Raw genomic sequence first — 20706 nt, forward strand, 5'->3', positions numbered from 1 at the left:
TAATTTTAAATTTGAATTAAGGGCTGGAGAGAGATGATTCTGAGGTGAAGAGCACTAGCTGCTCTTCTAGAGAACCAGGGTTTGATTCCCACACCCACATCTGTAACTCCAGTCCCAGGGGATCCAATACCCTCTTTTCTGGCACAGTACTCTTGTGGTGCACCCACAGGCAAACAAAACACACATGAAATTAAAGGAAAAATATGGGAAGCTTGGTACCTTTAAAATGTGTGTATTTCACAGACATTGGATTTCAGGCTTCTCTTGAAAATGGTTACACAACTCCAGCGACCCTATACCTGCAGCTGCTGTTTGCGGCAACCCGCTAGGGCTTCTCAGTGGCTGTCCACTCCGGCCAGGGAGCTCTCGCCAGAATTCCTTGAAGCTCCCATCTTCCCTACCAGCCTTCCTCATGTTCCCAACCACCCCTTCACAACACAGGAGGAATACACAGCAGGCAAGACGAAGCCAGTGAGGACACTAGTGGAAGAAGGGCTCTGATGGCCACGCTACAGTTTCTGCCCCTGTGGACCTTCAAACGAGAAAAGGAGTAGGTCCTGGTTTAAGGCAAAGGTTATGCTGGGACTCAGAGGTCTTGAGCCTAGCACTTGTACTCCTTGAGGATGTTTCCAGAGGCAGCGGCACTGCATTCTGAGAAAGTGGCCCGCAAAGCCCAGACTAGTGTGGAATTCTATGTGTAGCTGAAGACGGCCCTGAACTTCTGATCCTCTTGCGTTTACCTTCCAAGTGCTTGTATTAGAGGTGCGTGCCACCATGTTGGACTGAGAAACAAACCCAGGTTTTCCTGCATGCTAGGCAAGCTCTCAACTGAGCTACATTCCAGCTCCTGAGTCAATGTCTCTACCTGGAGGTCAGATCAAAGTGAGCAAGTGTCTAGCAACTACACAATTACAGTGAAACACCTGGAGTTGACAAGCCTCACATCAACTCATTGCTAGACATCCGTCCTGGGAGGGAGACTAGGCTACAAGTCTTGGGATCCCTGCCCCCACAGCCACCAGCCACACAAACCACCACACCTGGCACCCACTGAAAGCACAGTTCATTTGTCTTGTTGGTTTATTGGCCTAGAGAATTGGAAACACACACAAATCTGGAGATAAATATTGGTCAGTTTCTCTAAATCTGGGTCCTCACTACGTACAGAGCTAGAATTCTAAATCTTGCGTGCTGTGGTACAGAACCAGTGGCCTCTCACTCTGGTGCCCTCTTCCCAGGGAACATGAAGAAAGAGGGCACACGCTGACAAGACTTGATCATTTTCAAATGACAAAATCCAAAATTTCCAATACCTAAAACTCACATATTGAAACTTTCCAGCTCAAATACATATTTTTAAGTTTCTGCTTTGCCATAACTTTGTTGCCAAATTCTGGGAGCTATTCTCCTTACCCACATTAAAAAACAAAATAAACACTTATAATCTCGATTCTTCCAAAAGGTGCGTGGTTTTGGAATTTTGATCTATTCTGAAATTCAAATTCCACAGTTCATTTTCACCCCTTCTACTCTCCTGATTTCCTCAGAGGAGTACAGCTGAAGGGGACAGGAGACTTGTCAAAGCTGCACCTGCCTTCAGGCCTTCCTCAGTCTCTCTTGTGGTTCCGCTGTATATATAGATATATTTATATATATAATTTGTGTGTAGATATATATAGGTATTCTTTATTATGTATTTTTTGCAGTTTTTCTAAAGTGCCTGAAATAAGATTTATGGGAATTTTTAGTGATTTTTTTTCTTTTTTCTTTTCCCCCATTTTTCCCTGTTTGAAACTTTTTCCCCCTTAAAAACTGGAACTTGGTACATTCAGTAGGAAATTCTTCACTCAGGCTGTGGCCAAGACCAAGAAAAGTGCAAAGAGACAGAGGAGGACTGGAGCGGCCCCTCTAGGGTTAACATTCAGGAAGCCTGTCCAAAACCTCCCCCTTCCTATGTACTGGGAGGTTAGGAAGGGGCAGGAAGATGCTCCTGGCCTTTCCAAACTCATCTCCCTCCAAAGCCATGATCTTGCCCTCTCCACAGTAGGTCAGAGGGCAGCCATCTTGGCCCCAGAAAACAGTAGCTGACAGAAAGGCTGTCATTTTGATTAAAACAGTCTTTCTCTTTTTAAAAGTCATGCTCCTCTAATTCCCACATCAAAGTTGCTCCCCTCAACTGGCTCTCCCCTTGTGAGATTTTTTTTTTGTGGGGGAGGTGTGGTGGGTAATCACACATTAGGGAGGCCCCATTTTCTACAAGAATTAGGAACAAACCTTTCTTTATCGTCCCCACTGGAAGGAAACATAGGACCCCTGACCAGGGTTAACTAGTGCAAATTAGGGATAGGGACTATTTAAAATCCCTGCACCCCATCCCTAGGCTGGGATCTTTGGGTGTGGGGAACTGAGTCAGAGACGGGGTATAAGGTGCTATTTTGGAGGCATAGGTGGTGGGGATACCCCAAAGCCCACTGGAAGAGAAGGATGGCGCCCTCGAAACCATCTGGAGTGACTGGCAGGACAGTGACACTAGAGGAGATAAGGTAGAGGCAAGGGTGGAGGGGTTACCACACATGAACCCCCACCGATTCTCTGGCTATTTGGTCTAATCTAGAAACCATAGTGAGGGCTGGCAGGGAGAAAGTCGTCTCTTCATCCTACATGGAGTGCTTCAGACATGGTGCTCAAACTCGGTTTAGCCCCAAAGAAGCCATGTATAAAGGCCAGAAGAGATATGATCTATTCACCTCTTTCATCTTAGAAGAATCTGGAGTCACTGGATTTGGGGGTAAAGGTAGGGCCCAAGATTTCCCTGCCCTGTACTGAAAAAGTGCTCGGCCGTAGAACACCTCCCACCTCCTTTTGACCTGGATTGGGTTAGGCCATCTCCAAAGTCTAGGAGCACAGGAAGGAATATGGAAGATCCAAAGGCATGGAAGCCAAGGAAGCATGGCATCGTAATATGAAAGAAACAAGGACAGAGAAACCCACCCTTGGGAAGAACGGAATCCAAAGCCATGCTTCCAGGCTGTTGGGTGGATATCACAATGGTCTGGTCCAGGCCCTGGGCCACAAAGAATGGAATGTGCTAGGAAGCATGGGGGAAGGGCTTAGAGAGAGCTTCAGAACAGCAGGCATCATTAGGTGAGCTTCCCCAGGTTTACAAATCAGGGGAGCAGGTTAGACATTCAGAGCTGGTGGGGGCTGTAAGTAGAGATTCAGATAAGTATATTGCTCAGTTGCCCCAAGGGCTGGAGAAGGGATGGGAGCTGGCTCTTCCCCTCACAGGGGCCATTCCCTGGAAAAGACTGAGAGGGGAACCACCAAAAATCCCTTTTCAGGGGGTGGGGAGACTACAATCACACAAAGCAGCCTGACTCCTGAGCTCCAGGGGCCCCCAAATCCCTGCACTAGAGTGTTATGGGGCTCCCAAGGGGCAGGGAAGCCAGGGAGCTGATAGTGGTGGGGGGCTCGGGGAGGGTGGCATCTGGTGAAAGGGGATCTGGCCTTAGTGCTCACCCCACATCTCCCTTTTGGGTTCTCTCAACCCCTGCCGGTTCCCCTATTCCCTTAGGGGGAACTGGCAGAGGAAGAGTTGGGGGAGGTGGAGTTGGTGGAGTAAGGGGTGCTGCTTGAGGATTCACTGCGTAGCCAAAGACCCCTGGCAGGAAGGGAAGGGCTCCACCCCCCTTCTCATCAGGTAGGACCATGTTGAGAGCAACTGGGAGAGCAGCCAAGTTGCTGAAGTTGTAAGGGTAGGCAGCAAGGAGCTGGGGGCCATAGACAAGTGGGTACGGTTCAGGGTAGAAGGTGACTCTGGCAGTCCCCAGCCCCTCCACCCGGTCTCCCTCAGAAGCTCCCACTGGCCCCTCATTCCCAGGTTTTCCTCTGCCACCACAGGGCTCCCGGCTGCCTCCTATCAGGGCCAGGGGAAATTCCTGCACAGGTGGGTACACATAGTTGCCCCCACCTGCTACGGGGGGCTCCTCACCCCCAGAGATGACAGGGTCTTGGAGCGAGGCAGTTTCAGGGGCTGCAGCAGCAGCAGCAGCACTGCCAGCCTCCCCACTTGAGGAAGACACTTGCATCTCTTGGGGGGCCTCCTCCTTGATCTCAGTGGGCCTGGTGCCAATGCTGCCTTTGGAGTAGGCAATGACAGGTGTGGGAGTGCCCCCAGGTCGCTCCACAGCATGCCTCTGCCCATGTCGGTTCAGGGCAGCTGCCGTCTTGCACACCTTGGCACAGTGGGGGCAGGTGAATCGGGTGGAAGACCTCCTCCCAGTCCTGGAGCCGTGGGAGCCCCCATTGTGGGCTTCCTGGTGCTTCCTCAGCTTCCTCAGGGTGGCAAAGGTCTGGGCACAGTCCCCGCAACGGTGCCTACGGTCACCACGTGCTCGTCCTCCTGGGGCCTCCACTGATGGGGTCTCCTCCCAGGCCCTTCGGTCCAGCTTCTGCTTCCAGCGTGGTGGTCTTCGTCCTCCTCGGGGCAGTCCGCTGACCCCGCTGAGGCCACCGACAGTAGCGCCAGCCTTGCGCTTAGGCTTGTATGAATAGTAGGGCCTCCAGAGCTGATCTTCCCCTCCAGCCTTGGATTCCTCCTGATCCTCCTCCTCCTCGTCCTCGTCCTCCTCCTCTTCCTCACTCTCCTCTACATCTTCTCCACTCAGCTCTCCAGGACGCAGGTCAGTTTCTGAGATGCGACGCTTGACAATGGCTTCCTCCCCAATTCGCACAGTGATCTGACACAGTGGAGGTGGAGCCTGAAGCTGAGAGGAGCCTCGGCCTGTCCCTGTGGGGGAACCCCCACTCCCACTAACCCCACCCACGGGTTTGGCTGTGTAAGTCAGAGTCCTCCCAGCCCGCAGATTCCGGCCCTTGGCCTCCTCAGTGGCTGAGCCTGGCCCTGCAGCTGTGGCTGGGCTGGTGGGTGTTGCTGCAGGCTCAGGGGGAGGAGGTGGGTACTCTCGTTTCTTGGGGGGTCTTGGGGGAGTCGTATAAGTGATGACTGAGGCAGCTTGGGACCCTCCTGTGCTGGCTGGCCCACCCCCGGCTCCACCACTGCTACTGCTCCCATGGACAATGACAGAGGGAGCTGGGTGAGCAAAGGTGATGACAGAGGGGGGAGGGCCAGGCTCTGGGGCAGGTGGGGGCAGGAGTGGGGGGCTGGCTGGCATTGCTGCAGGGATCGGTGTGTGGAGGCTTGGAGAAGGAGGGGCCTCAGGGGCTCCCTGACTGTAGGTCTTGTATGGCCGCTTGGCTGCCCGCATGGGGAGCAGGCGGTACAGCTTGAGGGTATTAAGCTTGGGCTTGTAGCCTCCATTGGGTGTCTTCTCACTGGCTAGGAGGCCGGGGCTAATGCCATGGAAGGCTCGCTGGTGGGTCTTCAGGTTATAATAGGTGACAAAGGTTTCCCAGCAGAAGATGCACTGGTACCTGGGCCAGGACAGCAGGGAACAGGGCAGGAACAGAGCCACTTGAGTTAGAGGCCCTGAAGACAGGGCCTCATCTTGCCCCGTCACCTGCAGCCCTCAAGCTTCTAACTCCCCCAGCAGCCTGCTTATCCTCCCTTCTTCATGTTGCTTTCTGGACCCTGCTAGCCTCTGGAGCAGAACCAGACCAAGCTCAGCACCCTGCCTCTGGCTAGCTTCAACTCTCAGCCTCAGCTGTTCTGTTGTGAAATGGTGACAGTCACATATTTTAGCCTTCAAAATGCCTTCTGTGCTACAAACGACAGAATGAGCATGCTAAGGGAAAATCAGGTGCTGTTCTGCATGCTCTAAGTCCCAGTAGCCAGGCCTGAACTCCCACAGTCCTCTCCTGCAAGGGCAAACTTCCCTTTCCATCCTAGCTTTGCCCACAGCACAAACCTGGATGGGCAGGCAAGATGCTGGCATCAGGTGAAGGAACTGGGGTTGGAAGGAGGCAGGTGGTGGTAGTGAGCCGGGACCAGGACAAAAACAGATCCCAGTGTGGATAGATGGCTTTCTAGACCCTGCACTCTGCCCGTCCCTCCCTTGTCCACCTGAGGTCACTCACCTGCGCTCCCCGGTGTGCCACACCTCGTGCTTGGTGCGGTACTCAGCCAGGGCAAACACCTTCTCACAGTAGCGGCAGGGGTACTTCCTCCGCCACGAATGGACATTGCTGTGCCGTTTCAGGCTGGACAGGGTCACGTAGGAACGCTCGCAGGCCGCACACACATAGAGCACATGGCCGCCCACCACCTTCACCACATGCTCAGGGCCATCTCTGAAGCCCACTGGTGCTGGCAGGGTTGAGGCATCCACTCCTGCAGGCCCTCCAGGGCCAGGGGCCCCAGCTCCTAGGCCTGCAGACCCCTGAGGGTTGGACCCCCGTCGACACTGGGCCTCGTGTGTCTGCAGCCGCTTGGGATGGATGAAGCTTTTTCCACATCGAGGGCAGAGAAAGGGCCTCCGGGACAAGGAGGGCTGTGCGTCAGGAGCCTGGGCCTCAGCTTTGTTACCCTCCCACCGGCCATCGGCTCCAGGTCCTGGCCCTAAACCATGCTCCTCAGGCTGTGAGGAGACCAGGGGAGGAGCAGGAGGTACCCACGTATCGCCTCCTTCCCCAAGTCCCTGTAGGCGGGAGATACCCAGCCGCCGCCCCAGAGCTCCAATCTCGGCCACAGATGCCCCATCCCCGCCCCCACCAGGGAGTGCAAGCCGGGCACTATAGATGAAGTTGAGGACATCAGAAAAGGCAGCTGCCGGGACACCGGGCAGCTCTAGGACCCGTGGAGGAGTTGAAGAATGAGGAGAGGCTGGAGGGGGAGAGGAGGAAGAGGAAGAGGCAGCTGCGGTGGTTGCAGGACTGGGAGCTGAGCCACCAGTGACCGGTGGGAGGGGCAGTGGAGCTGAAGCTAATAGGGCATCTCGGAAGAAGGGACTAGAGGCAGCCAGGACGCTGCGGTGAGCAGGGAACTTGGTGTCTCCAGCTATGAGGGTGACATCACAGAAGAGGCCACGGAGCCGCTGCTCATTGAGCTGATGCAGGACAGCAGGGGCATGGGACGGATCCGTCACCTCTGCAGGGGGTGGCATGGTGCCAGCCTGGACATGGGGAAGAGAGGCCAGGGAGAGTCTCAGAGGCTGACTGAGCTGAGGTCAGGAGCCTCGGAGGCTAGGGAGAAGAATGGAGGACAGTTAGAGGCTGGCCAGAATCTGCTGGAAGGCGGAATACCTCAGGTCACAGAAGTCATGGTTAACACTAAGCCACCCAGAATCAAACCAATGTCCAAGACCACTATGTCTAACATCTGGGTCAAAAGAGGCCAGGGATACCTCAGGTCGCAGTGACAGTCAGGTGGTCATGACCTCCAGACTCACAGTAAGCAGTAGAAGGGGGAGGCTTGCCACACCCAACCATTTTCAGTACTGGACAAAATGGCTGCCCTGTTGGCCTCCTACTTGAGGTCTACTTTTTCCTAGCTGCAGTCCTCCCCAGCACCCTCTCACCTGAGAACATAGCCAGCATGGAGCAGAGCAGCCTCAGCAAGTTCCTTCAGCCTGGCCTTTTCCTTCTGCAGAGAAACAGAAACTGTATCAGAAATCAAGAACAGGATAGGGTCCTCACAAGGAGACTATCCAGGATGTGGGCATCAGTACTTCAAAGTCACAGGCACAGAGGCTGCTCTGAAGACCCTGATCCCTCCCAGGAGCCTGTCAGGCTGTCTGGACAAATCCAATCAGACCAAGGAGGTCACAGATTACCGCTGAGCCTTGCTCTGCTGGCCCCAGAAAGACAATTTGCATTATCCCCAGTGCACCTCCACAGGGCACAGTTCGACCCCACAGGCTCTGGACCGCCTCACAGAGGACTCTCTAATCCCTTTGGCCCAATCTTGAGCCTCAAAGAAATCAAAGATTTGCATTTTTTTAAAAATCACAGTGGGCTTATTTACACATCAAAATAGAGCCCATTCCCCTATTAGTCCATTGGCTAGCCTGATGAGATTTTCCCATCAGGAGTGTGCCTCCTCTGTACGCTGCAGACCCAGAATCTTAGTGGGGGCTCTCTAGCCCAAGTACCAAGTGACCCCTGCTCGCTCTAGTCCCTAGCAGCCCCCGGAAAGGTAGCCACAGGAAGGGTGAGGGGCTTTAGGTCCTGCTCCTTACTCTGAGACCTTTGGCTTGTGGATCTTTAAAGCTGGGGGTCCCTACTTCACATCTTGCTGAGAGGGTCATCGTGAGGTATGACAATCACAAGTGAGCGTTTCACAGCGGTGCCGGGCACTGCAAATCTTAGGTCCCCATTTTCCATTGAGGATCTGAGTTCCAGAGTCAGGCACGTTTCTATCCAAAGTCGCATGTCTGGTAACAACAGGAGAGACTGCCTGGGTCCTCCTCATCCACCCTCGATGCAGCCAGGAAGTTCTGGATCCTCCCACATGTCACGGGTCACACATATCCTCATTAGTGTCCCACATCAAAAGCTCTTCATCGAATTCTCATCACCCCCAAAATGTTCCCTTCTCATTGATTGCCCATAGTATCGAGGCTGATAGCTGTTCCAGGCAAGAAGAAGGAAGGTGGTAAACCGGACAATAGTCCAACGCTGTAACCACGGCGCCAGGCGCAGAACAAGAGCCCAAGTGTTGTCCCATTTGTTGCGGCACTGTGGCTACGGCGAGAGCTCTGGGGAGGGAGCCCACCTCCTCCGCTGTCTGCACTGCATGTGTCTACTCCCTCTGTGATGGCCTCAGCACTGTGTTTGCACTATCTCATCATGTGAGGTGGCTTCCCCACTTTAAGATGGTAGGGGTTCAGGCATGCTAGGAAGCTTGCTCAAGGCTGGCCAGCCAGTTAGTAGTTAGCCTGGGATCAGACCCTATGAAGTCTGGCTTCAACGCCCGCAGTGACTTCAGAACAGCGCCATGAAGGATGTTAGCCCCCACAGAACATAGCCAGCCTACTTAGAACTTCTGTGAAAATTAGGTGACTCCTTCCTCTAGGAAGCCATGCAAAGATGAGCAAAGTCAGTTGGTTCCAGTCCCCATTCACCTCTGAGGCCAGCCAGGCCTGCCCCTTCCCTGCACCACTTCACAAGACAGGTGCCGGCAGGTATGCACCCGTGTGTGGACTGCCATGGTGTGGGACAGAGCCTGCTGGTGCTTCTTAGAACTGGCCTGGCCCTTAACTGTCATCCAAAATCATTATCACTGCACGCTTTGGAGTGCCATTTACTTATGGGCAACGTATAGCAAAATATGTTCTGCACACCATCTCATTTTAACCACTGTGAAGAGGTTAGCCGCTGCAAAACTCATCTGCGGGTCGGGGTGTACCCGTATGGTTATCTGATCCTGGAGTTTAGACCAATTCAACTGACTCCTCACTGGGCAGTGCCCTCAAGGGGTGGTGGGAGATGGCGACACTAGCTACGTGATCCTGAACAAGTGACCTCTATATCAGTGTCCTTGTCTGTACGGAGAGGGTGATAACTAGTTCCCACTGTGCAGGGTGGTAAGGGTAAAATGAGCTCCTTACTGGGAGGCTCAACCAAACAGGGATCAGCGCTGTTTTAAAGTGCTGCTCCTCTACTGAACACACACAGACTTTACTCTCTTCTGACCAGTCTCTACACAGCACAACAGAACAACTATTTAAACAGGTGTGGTGGAACATGCTTGTAAGCACAGCACTGGGAAGGAGAAGCAAAAGGACCACAGCAAGCTCACTGCCAGCCTGATCTACATATCCAAAATATCAGGCCAGCAGAACCACATAAGGAGAACTCTGAATCAAAGCAAACAAAGTAAAATAAAACAAACACTCCCAAAACTATTCATGTGGAATGTGTGTGATATTAAACATTTTAAGAGATAACAAAGTAAATGGGAGGACGTATATAATTTAGATGCAATTACTATGCCATTTTGTTTGAGACAGGGTCCTATATAACTCAAACCTTGAAGTGATCAAGGATGGTCTTGAACCCCTTCCTGATCGTACCCAGTGCTGGGATTATAGAAATACATCATTTTATATTTTATATAAACAACTTTTTAACACCTAAGGATTTCAGTACCCATGGGGCACTCTGGAAGCAACCTCTCATGGTTACCCAGGGATGACTGTACCTCGTCTTGGAACTTAGTCCTGGAGAATGAGGAAGAAAGTGATGAAGAAAAAAAAAAAGGCAGGGCTGGAAAGATAGCTCAGAAGTTAAGAGCACTGATTGCTCTTTCAGAGGACCTGAGTTCAATTCCCAGCACCCACATCGTGGCTCACAACCATCTGTGACTTCCTGGCATGCAGGCAGAACACTGTATACAACTGTATACATAATAGATACATCTTTAAAAAAAAAGAAAGGCAGAATTTTCTCTTCAAGATGAATTTGGTGGTAGGCTGGAGAGATGGCTCAACAGTGAAGAGAACACTACTCTTTCAGAGGACCCAGTTTCAATTCCCAGCACCCACATGGCCGCTCATAACAATCCACACCTACAGTTCCAGGGGAATCTCGTGTCTTCTTCTGGCCTCCAAAGGCAGCAGACTGGTACATGATAGTAGACATGCATGCAGGTAAAATACCCATACATATTAAGTAAATAAATATAATTTTGAAAAGATGGGTTTGGTGGTTCTGTGGTTTTAAAGTCTATTTTGTTTGTCGTGTGTGTGTGTGTGTGTGTGTGTGTGTGTGTGTGCGTGCATGTGCGTGTGTGTGTGTGTTACTGGCCATTGACCCCAAGGCCTCGGGCATGCTAGCAAAGCCCTCTATCACTGACCTACATTTCTCTACTCCTGACGGACTGACTGGCCTCAGAGTGTCACTAAGCACACATATCAGGATGCTTCCTGCTGTTCTCCAGATCACCTCATATCTCACTGATCTATGGCCTTTAAGCTTTAACTCAGGCCACCTGGTTTGGGGTCTTCCCTGGCCCCTTCCCACTTTCTGAAACCTCGCGTCTCCCTACCCGACTGTACTTCCCACATGTCACTAGTAAAGCCTGCTGCTCGTTTATCTCTAGAGTGTGGGCTCCAAGGAGAGCAGGGTGGGGAATTCTGACTATGCTGCTTGCTCAAGTATTTTGTACTTAGAACAGACATAATGAGATGTCAAAAACAATCTAGAGGTTAAAGGTGCACCACAATGATAGGGCACCTCCCTAGCAGAGCCTTGGGTCCCACCCCATCCAGAATGATGACAGGGATGTCATAATGGCAGGATTTTAGCAGAATGGCAGAATTTGTGTTGGTGGCACAGGCCTTTAATCTCAGCACTCTGGAGGTTGGGTCCAAAAGCGCATGGATTGAAGTTAGTTTGGACTATATAATGAAACATTTCTAAAACAAGTAAAATTTTTCTTTCTGGAGTGTCTGCTCTCAAAAAAGATGTCATCCTTGGAGCTGGGGTGATGACCATACCTTGGCATTTGAGAGATTCAGTTTTCTAGAGGTTTCATGTACATCGTCTCATTTAATTATATCCTCATAGCCAGCCACCATAGGCCATAGTAGGTATTTATATCCTCCCAGTTTTACAGAAAAGCAAAGTCAGACAGGATAAACCTCGTTCAAGGTCACATAGATTCTAAGTAACAGCCAAAATTTGAATCCAGGCTTGGATGACCCCAGATGCTGAATCTTTCCTTCTGCCATACACCTGGGTCCTGCCCTGAAGAGCCTATAGCAGGCCAGCTGGTTATGTAAACCACCACACAAATTCTCACGTGCTAAGTGTTAACTGTGTCACATCTGACTCCACCCTTTCCCTTGCTCCCAAGTCCAGTAGTCACCAAGTCCGGCTGAAACTGTATGGGAATGGCTTGCAAGCCTTCTCAAGTCCCCCTGGCTTCCAAACTAGTTCAAGCCCCTGTTAACACTCACATGGATCAAGGCAATGGACTACATAATATCTACTTGCCTGTAGGTTTACCTCTTCCACTGCGAGTCCTTAGCACTTAATGGCAGCCTAATGTAACTCCTGGGCTGAAAATGGTCTTTGGAAGCTGGGTCTGGTAATGCATGCCTGAAATTCCAGTACTCAGAAGGACTGCAGGGAGTTCAAGGCCACTCTGGGCTACATTTTGAGACCCTATCTCAAAAACACAAAAGCTAGAGCAAGATATCTCAAAGGGTTTAGACAATGCCCCAGACTCCTGCAAATCTGAGTCCCCAGGATCCACACGGTACAAGGGGAGAACCAACTCTTGCAAGCTGCCCCCTGAACTCTATCTACATGTACACTGTGGCATGTGTGCAAATAGAAATAAATGAATATAACTGAAATAATCAGGGCTGGGGAGACAGTTCTGCGAGTAAGAGCGCTTGAGTTCAAATCCCTAGCATCGATATAAAAAGTTGGGGACTGACCCTGTCTGTACCTGTCACAACGGCACTGGAGGGCAAAGACAGGTTGAGGGCTCACTGGCTGGGCAGCTAGGCAAAATGGCAAATTCTAGGTCAGTGTCAGACCTTTCTCAAGCCAATGAGGCAGAGGTCAACAGAGGAAGACAACCAGGTCTTGCCCTGGCCTCCACTTGTGCACTGGGCACTTGTAGCGACACATTCAAGTGCATGAAACACACACACACTTAATGCCCTTTCCTTGACCTCTTCCCAACATCCCTCCAATCTGTTATGACTGAACTAAAATCCATCATCTCCTTTGCCCTTTCTTACTCACAAGACAAGAACAATCCTCTTCCTGATTAATCAACATCCAGCGCCCCACAGTCAGCACCCACAAAACAAAGCCACAGGTACTCAGAGTCTTACACCCTGAGCTGGGACTCTTGAGAGCACAGTCTATGAACACAGGTCTTCAAAAATAGACTGGTAAAGGGCTGGAGAGAGAGCTCAGCAGTTAAGAACACTTGTTCTTGAAGAGGACCCAGGTTCAAATCCCAGCATCCATATGGTGGCTCACAACCATCCATAACTATAGAAGAAGATCCAACCAACACTATCTTCTGACATCCTAAGGTATCAGGCACACACATGGTGTACAAGCAAAATATTCAAACACGTAAAATAAAAGAAAATTTAAATAAAAAAAAGTATGGGTAAACCAGGTGTTATGACTCAAGCCTGTAATCCCAGTATTCAAGAAGTTGAGGCAAGAAGATTGCCAAAAATTAGAGACTACTTTTGGCTAACGCGTATACGACCCTATCTCAGAAAAAAAAAAAAGCGAGATGCTCTACACAAACTGGTGTGTGCGCAGGCACGTGCATGCTGAGTGATCCAGGAAGCACAGAGGACAGGAGTCAAGAGACAAGATCTGGAGCCTCATGGCCTCTCACTAGCCAGGTGACTCAGGGAAAGTACTTAACTTCTCTGGGTTTCAGCGAGGCAGTCAGGATGCCAGAGTGAGGAACGGATGAGCGATGGTGCATAAAAGCCTGGGACCAGTGCCTGCACAGTTAGGGCAAGACAACTGTTTATGGCTACTGTTACCAGTGAAGCTGGGAGCAGGGGATTCTCTGCAGCAGCAGGGCTGATGGGGCTGACACAGGAACAGTTTCTACTCTGTTGCTATATATCGGGTCTATTTCCATATGCTGCGGGAAGGTTTGTAGGGCAGGTCGTTAGTCCCATCGTGTAGATGTGGAACAGGACACTCAGAATGTCCCCGTGAGGAAGTTGTAGAGGTCCAGAACACTTCAGTTCCAGTGTAGGGCTTCTGTTTGATGGGCAGCCAGTCCCATCACCCGTCACAGAGGATATGGCCTTAAAGCCCTCCACTCCCCTACTGTAGACACAGTGCAGTGTTGTACATAAACGGAGTGAGCATACAAGTGCATCTCCCACCTGCACAGGACCAGGCCCCAGAGGTTAGGGAAACCTGTTCCAAAGAATCTGCTTAGCAAGCAAATTCTGTCCAAAGCCCTTCCACTGTCACAGCGCAGGGCCCCACGTGCGTCACAGATATCCGCAAGGGGGTAGAGAGAGGGAGAGGGCAGATCAGGCGGAGGAGACTAAAACCTTCATGATCCTTTTTTCCATTTTAGTGACAAAAGTCACACCCGGCCTTTACGTAAACATGGCCAAGGAGCCACTCTGTCTAAACTCACTTCCCTTGTAGGCGCCAGGACTTTCCTCTCTATGGCCCTGGCATGCTGGGTGAGGGGCAAACACACAGACCATACAAAAGAAGAACAGTGCCACCCAACAACACCCACGCCTGCTGCTCTTGCTCTGGCTAACCTTTATCTCCCAACCTTCCCATAACATCTCCTGGGCAGCCTTTCACCCGTCACTGAAGCACACAGAAGGAGGGCACGCACTCGAAGCTTTCCACTGGTCTCCTGGGTCTGAGGCCCACATTGTCCTTGTCACGCCACCTCCTCCCAGCTCGACTCCCAGCCCAACAGCCCAGACAGGCTCCCACAAACAACGTCACAAAGAATCCCGTGGAGAATGTTGCAAACACGCAACCTTCCCCTTGCTTGGCCGCCCATCATCCCATAAACACATCTTGCATGTCCCACCCGGAGTCCCTTGCACCGGTGCCAGTGGACCACAGGCTTCAGTTTCTCATGCTCCTGCCGATGAGTAGACCTGACTTCCAGACATGCAGCCCCCATGGAACTTGCCCATCACAAACACACAAATGGACCACGCCTCAGTAGGACTACAGAAATGGAACTTGGGAATGATGCCTTCTGATTCAAAGGTCCACAACTGCACTCTTCAAATGGGTACATACACTCTGCATTCTGGTGTCCCCTATAACACGCGCGCGCGCGCACACACACACACACGCGCGCGCGCGCGCACACACACACACGCACACACACACACACACACTACATGCAGCTATACAGAAAACAAACATTCATAAACATTCATATGTGCAACACAAGACTTATGTACAAGAAAACACATGCTGGCAAAAGTACACACACAACCCCAGACCACACTCAAGGTATCTGTCACCTAAAGCTACAGGGCCAAATCTTGTAATTCTGGACCAATGAGTACCCCTCCTGGCTTTCTATCGCTGTGTATCAGGGAGGGCCCTAACAGACCCCTTGGTGTCAGACTAGCAAACGGTGGTGCCCAGCAGGAGCAGTTTACCTTGCCCCACGGCACTGTAGGAGGCATAACCTCCAAGACTCACAGCAACACACGGCCCAGACGGCGCGGCGGTTCCGGGTCCCTGCTCGCACTGCGCACCCTGCACACCCCAACTCTGGGGCGCCCAAAGGGCCACCCCTCCCCCTCTCTGCCTGGCTCCTACGCCATCGCTCTTCCAGAAGCTTGCAGCGCTTGCCCGGGATCACACCCGCCCCACCCCACCCCCAACCTGCCCCACAGAGGGAGGGAGACACTGGGCTGCAGAATTTAACCATTCCTAAGTGGAGTGATTGAGACCCTCTCCATGGCCTCAGGAGACCAAGTCCCCCAGCCTCGGTTCGCTGGACGCCATACCCGGGCGCCCTTAAGTCGCTCCCCAGCGCCGTGCGCGCCCGGGGGCGGGGCCTATTCCAGCCCCCGACCCCTGCGCCCCTATATCAACCTGGAAGGGGAGCGGTTGCGGGGCGCGGCCCGGGCCCCCGCGGCGCCGGGCAGCGGAGAGAGGGGACCAAGGTAGTTGGCTCCCGTCGGCCCTAACCCTGCCCGGTCCGCCCCGGGGCCAACCTGACTGCGATGGCGCCGTGTCCGCCAGGCCGGGCTCATCACCGTGGCCGCCCCCGGCCACTCGGGTTTCGCCCTCCTCCAGCTCCGGCTCCAGCTCCTGCCCCGGCCCCCCCAGCGCCCGGCCCCGGCCCAGCCCCGCCGCCGCCGCCGCCGCCACTGACATCATCGGCTCCCCCCCCTCGCCCCGGTCCTCCCCCCCACCCCCACCCCCGGAAACAGTCCCCCCCCAGCGCCGCTGCTGCTGCCGAGAGGAAGCCAGCGCCGCGCAGCAGACACCGACCCTGGTCTCTGGTGTCCGATGGCCTTGGCCCGGTGGATCCCATACAGGGAACAAACGACAAACGACGCTGGGTGGACACCTTGCCGGGGCGGTGGCCGGGCTGTACTGCCCTCGACCACTCACTCCCTGGGAAAGGACTCACCCCCACGCCCGCCCTTCCCTCTGCACATTCTTCACTCAGGGGTGCACATTGCCTAGAGCTTGCTGCGTGTGCACATTTGCTCACCACCGACGCGCACACCATACACGTTCTCCCGGGTCGCAAACATACAACACGGTAGACTCACAATTGGGCCCAAAGGAACCTATAGACCCAGAGTCAGCATCCTCAGAGGGCAACAGCCCTGGGGCACCCCTTTAGGAATGCCTACGGACTTTCATCAGACCCACAGGCAAGGAAGGCCCTAATGTGGCATAATGGGAGCCTTACATGAATGATCACTAGTGCAGATAAACACAAAGCTTGGAATTTGATCTTAACCAGTGGAAATACCCACTTCTGGGTCCTTGCATATAAACGCAGGTCTTGGTGTTGGGTCTCCTGCACTAGCTGTACAGCATAAGCATAAGAAATGTAAGAAGCATAATACACTCCACACAAGAAATATATTCCTGAACTGTCAATGGACATAATACACTCCACACAAGAAATATATTCCTGAACTGTCAATGGACATAATACACTCCACACAAGAAATATATTCCTGAACTGTCAATGGACATAATATACTCCACACAAGAAACATATTCCTGAACTGTCAATGGACATAATATACTCCACACAAGAAATATATTCCTGAACTGTCAGTGGACATAATACACTACCCACAAGAAACATATTCCTGAACTGTCAACGGGACAATCCTACCGATTCCTCCCTGGTGTCGCAAAATTTAAAACTCTGGAGAGGTCTGACATGATGCTACTAGGAGGCCAACCTGGTTTAAGCAGCAAGTTCTGGGTCAGCCAGGGCTATGTAATGAGAGCCCCATCTCAAAAAAAAAAAAACCAGAACAACCCCACCCTAAACAAAAACAAAAAACCATCAGGAGACAGAGGCACAAACTCTCAGAATTCTCCCTGTGGAACATGGTGGCTCAGGTATTAAGGTAGCAGAGACAGGACGATCACTGCAAGCTCAATGTGTAGCAAATTCCAAGTCCCTCAGACCTATACAAGCTGTACAGTAACCCTTTCTCTAAACAACAGAAGCAACGAAACAAACAAACCCACCCCAACACCCCTTCAAACGTTTGTAAAGCTTAGCTTGGTGCCCCACGCCTATAATGCCAAGCACTCTGGGAGAGGATAGCGTGATACCAGATTTCAAGGCCAGATTCCACCGAGTACTAGTGAGTTTGAGACCAGCCTGGGCAAGACCTCGGATCAAAAAAGCAGGAACTGAGGGTTAGAGAAATTGCTCAGTGGTTAAGAGAGGGTAGTGCTCTTGCAGACAATCCAAGAGTTCGATTCCCAGCGTCTAAGTCAGGCCATTCATACTGTCCTGTAACTCCAGCTCCAGGGGATAGGATATCTCCGGCCTCTGCAGGCACCAGCATTAGTGCACATCCTGTGACACTGATGCACTCACACACAGTTAAAAATAAAATACAGCTTGGGTCTGGAAAGATGGTTCACACTGTGCACTCACGTGCACGTACCCACACAGGCTCTTTTTCTTTCTTCCCTTTTCTTCCCCCCCCCCCCCCAAGGTCTCCCTGTGTAGCTCTTGCTGGCCTGGAATTCATTCTATCACTCTGTAGATCAGGTTGGCCTGAAACTCACAAAGCTCTTCTTCTGCTCCCCAAATGCTGGGATTTGAGGTATGGGCCATCACGCCTGCCCACACACTAACTTTTTTCAAAAAAGAAACTGAGACTATAAAGATGGTTCAGTGGTTAAGAGCACTGACTGCTTGTCCAGGTCCAACTCTCAGAACTCACATGGCAGCTCACAAACATCTGTAATTCATTTCGAGGGATATGCCCCCTTTTCTGACTTCCAAGGGCACCAAACACACATATGGCACACAGACATACATGCGGACAAAACACCCATGCACACAAAATAAAACTAAAAAAATAGGCATAAAGGCCGGGCAGTGATGGTGCATGCCTTTAGTCCCAGCACTCCAGAGGCAGAGGCAAGCGAATCTTTGTGAGTTCGAGCCCAGTCTGGTCTACAGAATGAGTTCTATGATAGCCAACGCTACACAGAGAAACCTGTCTCTAAAAACCAATAATAATAATAATAAAGAAACAAGAGAGAGCCGGGGAGATAGATAGCTCACCTGATGAAGTGCTATCAAACAAACATGAAATAAAGACCTGGACTCAAGAAAAAAGCTGGGAAGATGGCTCGGAGTTTAAAATCTATAAGCCCCACATAAAGCCAGACATAGTATTGGCTTTTCTAAACCCAGCTCCCCTCCAATGCTGAGATGGAAGGCAGAGTCGGTAGGATTCCCAGGAGCTCTCAGGCCAGCAATTCTGACATTTGCTGAAGCACACAGCAAGACTCAGACTAGGCAAAAGGTAAGGACAGATACCTGAGCTGTTCTCTGACCTCTGCACGCTCACCAGACGAGAGAGAGAGAAGCCAAGCATGCAATGCTCAAAATCATGAAGTGGGGGAGATGGAGGCACGTGGATCCCTGGGGTTTTTTGTTCAGTGAGCCTAATCTACTAGGCAAGTTTTGGTCAACGAAGAGACCGTTTTAAAAAAAAATTGAGAGGTAGAAAGAACCTGAAGAAAAATACCCGATGTCACCCTCTATGTGTCATGAATGGACATGAACACACAAACACGTACAGAAACAACAAAAAAAATACAACCCTTATAAAATGAGGCAAAACATTAACCAAAAGCAGTTTTATTACAGAACTGAGAGAGGGAGAGAGAGGGAGAAGGAAGGAAGGCGAGAGAGAATGAGAATGAACCTGGAGTCATAGCAACAAGGATAGAAAACAAGCCTGGGACAGTGGTGTACACCTGTGATCTGCCCGGACAACACAGCAAATTCCAGAACAGCCTGGCCTACAGAAAGAGCTTGTCTCGTTCCCCCTTACCCCCCAAACTCACACCAAACCAAAACCACAAACCAACCGACAAAATAAACAGTAACAACAGACCAGAGTTGGAATTTATGAGAAAACAGTCCCTCCCCACCCCCTCAGGAAGGTTCCAGGGAAGAACCTTACCCCCACTCCAGCCAAGTCACAATGGCTGGAGCTCTGAAGGGGACCCCAGGAGGAGAGGAGGAAGTCCGAAAAGAGACGGTGAGTACGGGACAAAGGGGCAACGGTCAGCATCCTCCTCTAAACTTCCCAGTGGTCCTGGAGATGCCTACAAGTGAAATTCATAATGATATACCCAGAAGTCCTGGGAGCCTGTGACATCATATGGATATATAACATTTGTAGCTAACTCCCTTTCCTCAAACGAACAGAGTATCCCTGGGTCCTCTGTTTTTTCCCAGGAACATGATGCTCCCAGAGAGACAGGATGCTGCAAGACTTCCCCCACCTGCTTCCTGCTTTACATGCTCAAGGCCCACATTGTACCACCTCGTCCATCCTTAGGCCCTTTCTAGCTCCCATGAGCTCCCATGAGGGTCCATGATCTCAACCTGACACTCACCTTACCCCAAGTTGCCCAGGCTGTGGTTGCCCTCATGTCCAAGCTCCTTTCTTCCTAACAGGATGCCAGCCATCCCTATTTCAACTTACCTGACTTCACCCAGCCATCACCGCCCTCCACTCCAGACAGCTTCCTCTCGAACTCTCAAACATCGCTGCGGGCCCTCTGATGCCACCAAGGGCCTGCTTGTGGCCCTGCTGGGTGGAGGCCTGTCTGCTGGCTTCGTGGGCCCATTCTCCCGTATGGCTTACCAGACCTCCCATTTGCCCTCGATGGAGCTGCTCATCTTTCGATGCCTCTTCCACCTCCCCATTGCCTTGTTACTTAAGTTTCGTGGTGATCCGCTGCTAGGACCTCCTGATGTCCGGGTCCGGGCCTTCCTTCACGCCATGCTCAACGTGCTCAGCATTGGATGTGCTTACAGCGCGGTGCAGGTGGTGCCTGCTGGCAATGCAGTCACTATTCGCAAAGGCTCTTCCACCGTGTTCTCTGCCCTCCTAGCGCTCTGCCTGGAGAGCCAAGGTCTCAATGGCTACGCCTGGTGTGGCCTGTTAGGCAGCACCCTTGGACTAATCATCATCGTGGGACCTGGACTAGGCACATTGCAAGAGGGGACCACAGGCCTCTACACAGCCCTGGGCTACGTACTGGCTTTCCTGGGAGGTCTGGCACTGTCACTGGGGCTACAGGTTTACCGCTCTCTACACTTCCCCTCCAGCCTACCAACAGTGACCTTCCTATTTGGCCTGGTGGGGTTAATGATCTCTGTACCAGGCCTCTTTGTGCTGCAGACACCTGTGCTACCCCAAGACCCTCTGAGCTGGAGCTGTGTGGTGGCAGTGGGGCTCCTTGCGTTGGTTTCCTTTGTGTGTGTGAGCTATGCAGTCACCAAGGCCCACCCTGCCCTGGTATGTGCTGTCCTGCACTCTGAGGTGGTGGTGGCCCTGATGTTGCAGTACTACGTGCTCTGTGAGACCGTGACACCTTCTGACATCATGGGAGCGGGGGTTGTGCTGGGCAGCATTGCCATCATCACTGTCCAGAACCTCAGCTGTGAGAAGGACAGCTGTGAGAAGGACGGGCAGATGGAGGAGTGAAATCAGACTTGAGAGCCTGGGGGAGGGTGGGACAGGGGCAAATAGAAGGAGAGACCGGAATAAAAATCATGGA

General features: G+C 51.9%; 2 protein-coding genes across 4 annotated transcripts; one reads left to right on the forward strand and one right to left on the reverse strand.

The window, feature by feature from the left end:
- Nucleotides 1-1057: 1057 nt before the first annotated feature.
- Nucleotides 1058-19811, reverse strand: Zbtb4 (zinc finger and BTB domain containing 4). 3 transcript variants are annotated; one of them, XM_075991998.1, is made up of 4 exons: nucleotides 19788-19811; nucleotides 7476-7540; nucleotides 6037-7070; nucleotides 1058-5433 (listed from the first exon to the last, which is right to left on the reverse strand). In XM_075991998.1, the coding sequence occupies exons 3-4, from the start codon at nucleotides 7059-7061 to the stop codon at nucleotides 3516-3518; spliced, it is 2943 nt and encodes a 980-aa protein (XP_075848113.1). In that variant the 5' UTR covers nucleotides 7062-7070; nucleotides 7476-7540; nucleotides 19788-19811; the 3' UTR covers nucleotides 1058-3515. The 3 variants fall into 3 exon arrangements, with proteins under 3 accessions (XP_075848113.1, XP_075848111.1, XP_075848110.1); XM_075991996.1 differs by lacking the exon at nucleotides 19788-19811 and adding an exon at nucleotides 19626-19753; XM_075991995.1 differs by lacking the exon at nucleotides 19788-19811 and adding an exon at nucleotides 15618-15757.
- Slc35g6 (solute carrier family 35 member G6) lies at nucleotides 19119-20633 on the forward strand. Its single transcript, XM_075991999.1, is given in 3 exon segments — nucleotides 19119-19175; nucleotides 19598-19684; nucleotides 19686-20633. Coding segments are annotated over 3 exon segments (1092 nt in total).
- Nucleotides 20634-20706: the final 73 nt, after the last annotated feature.

Source organism: Microtus pennsylvanicus, chromosome 11, assembly GCF_037038515.1.
Source record: "Microtus pennsylvanicus isolate mMicPen1 chromosome 11, mMicPen1.hap1, whole genome shotgun sequence".
Taxonomy (NCBI): Eukaryota; Metazoa; Chordata; class Mammalia; order Rodentia; family Cricetidae; genus Microtus; species Microtus pennsylvanicus.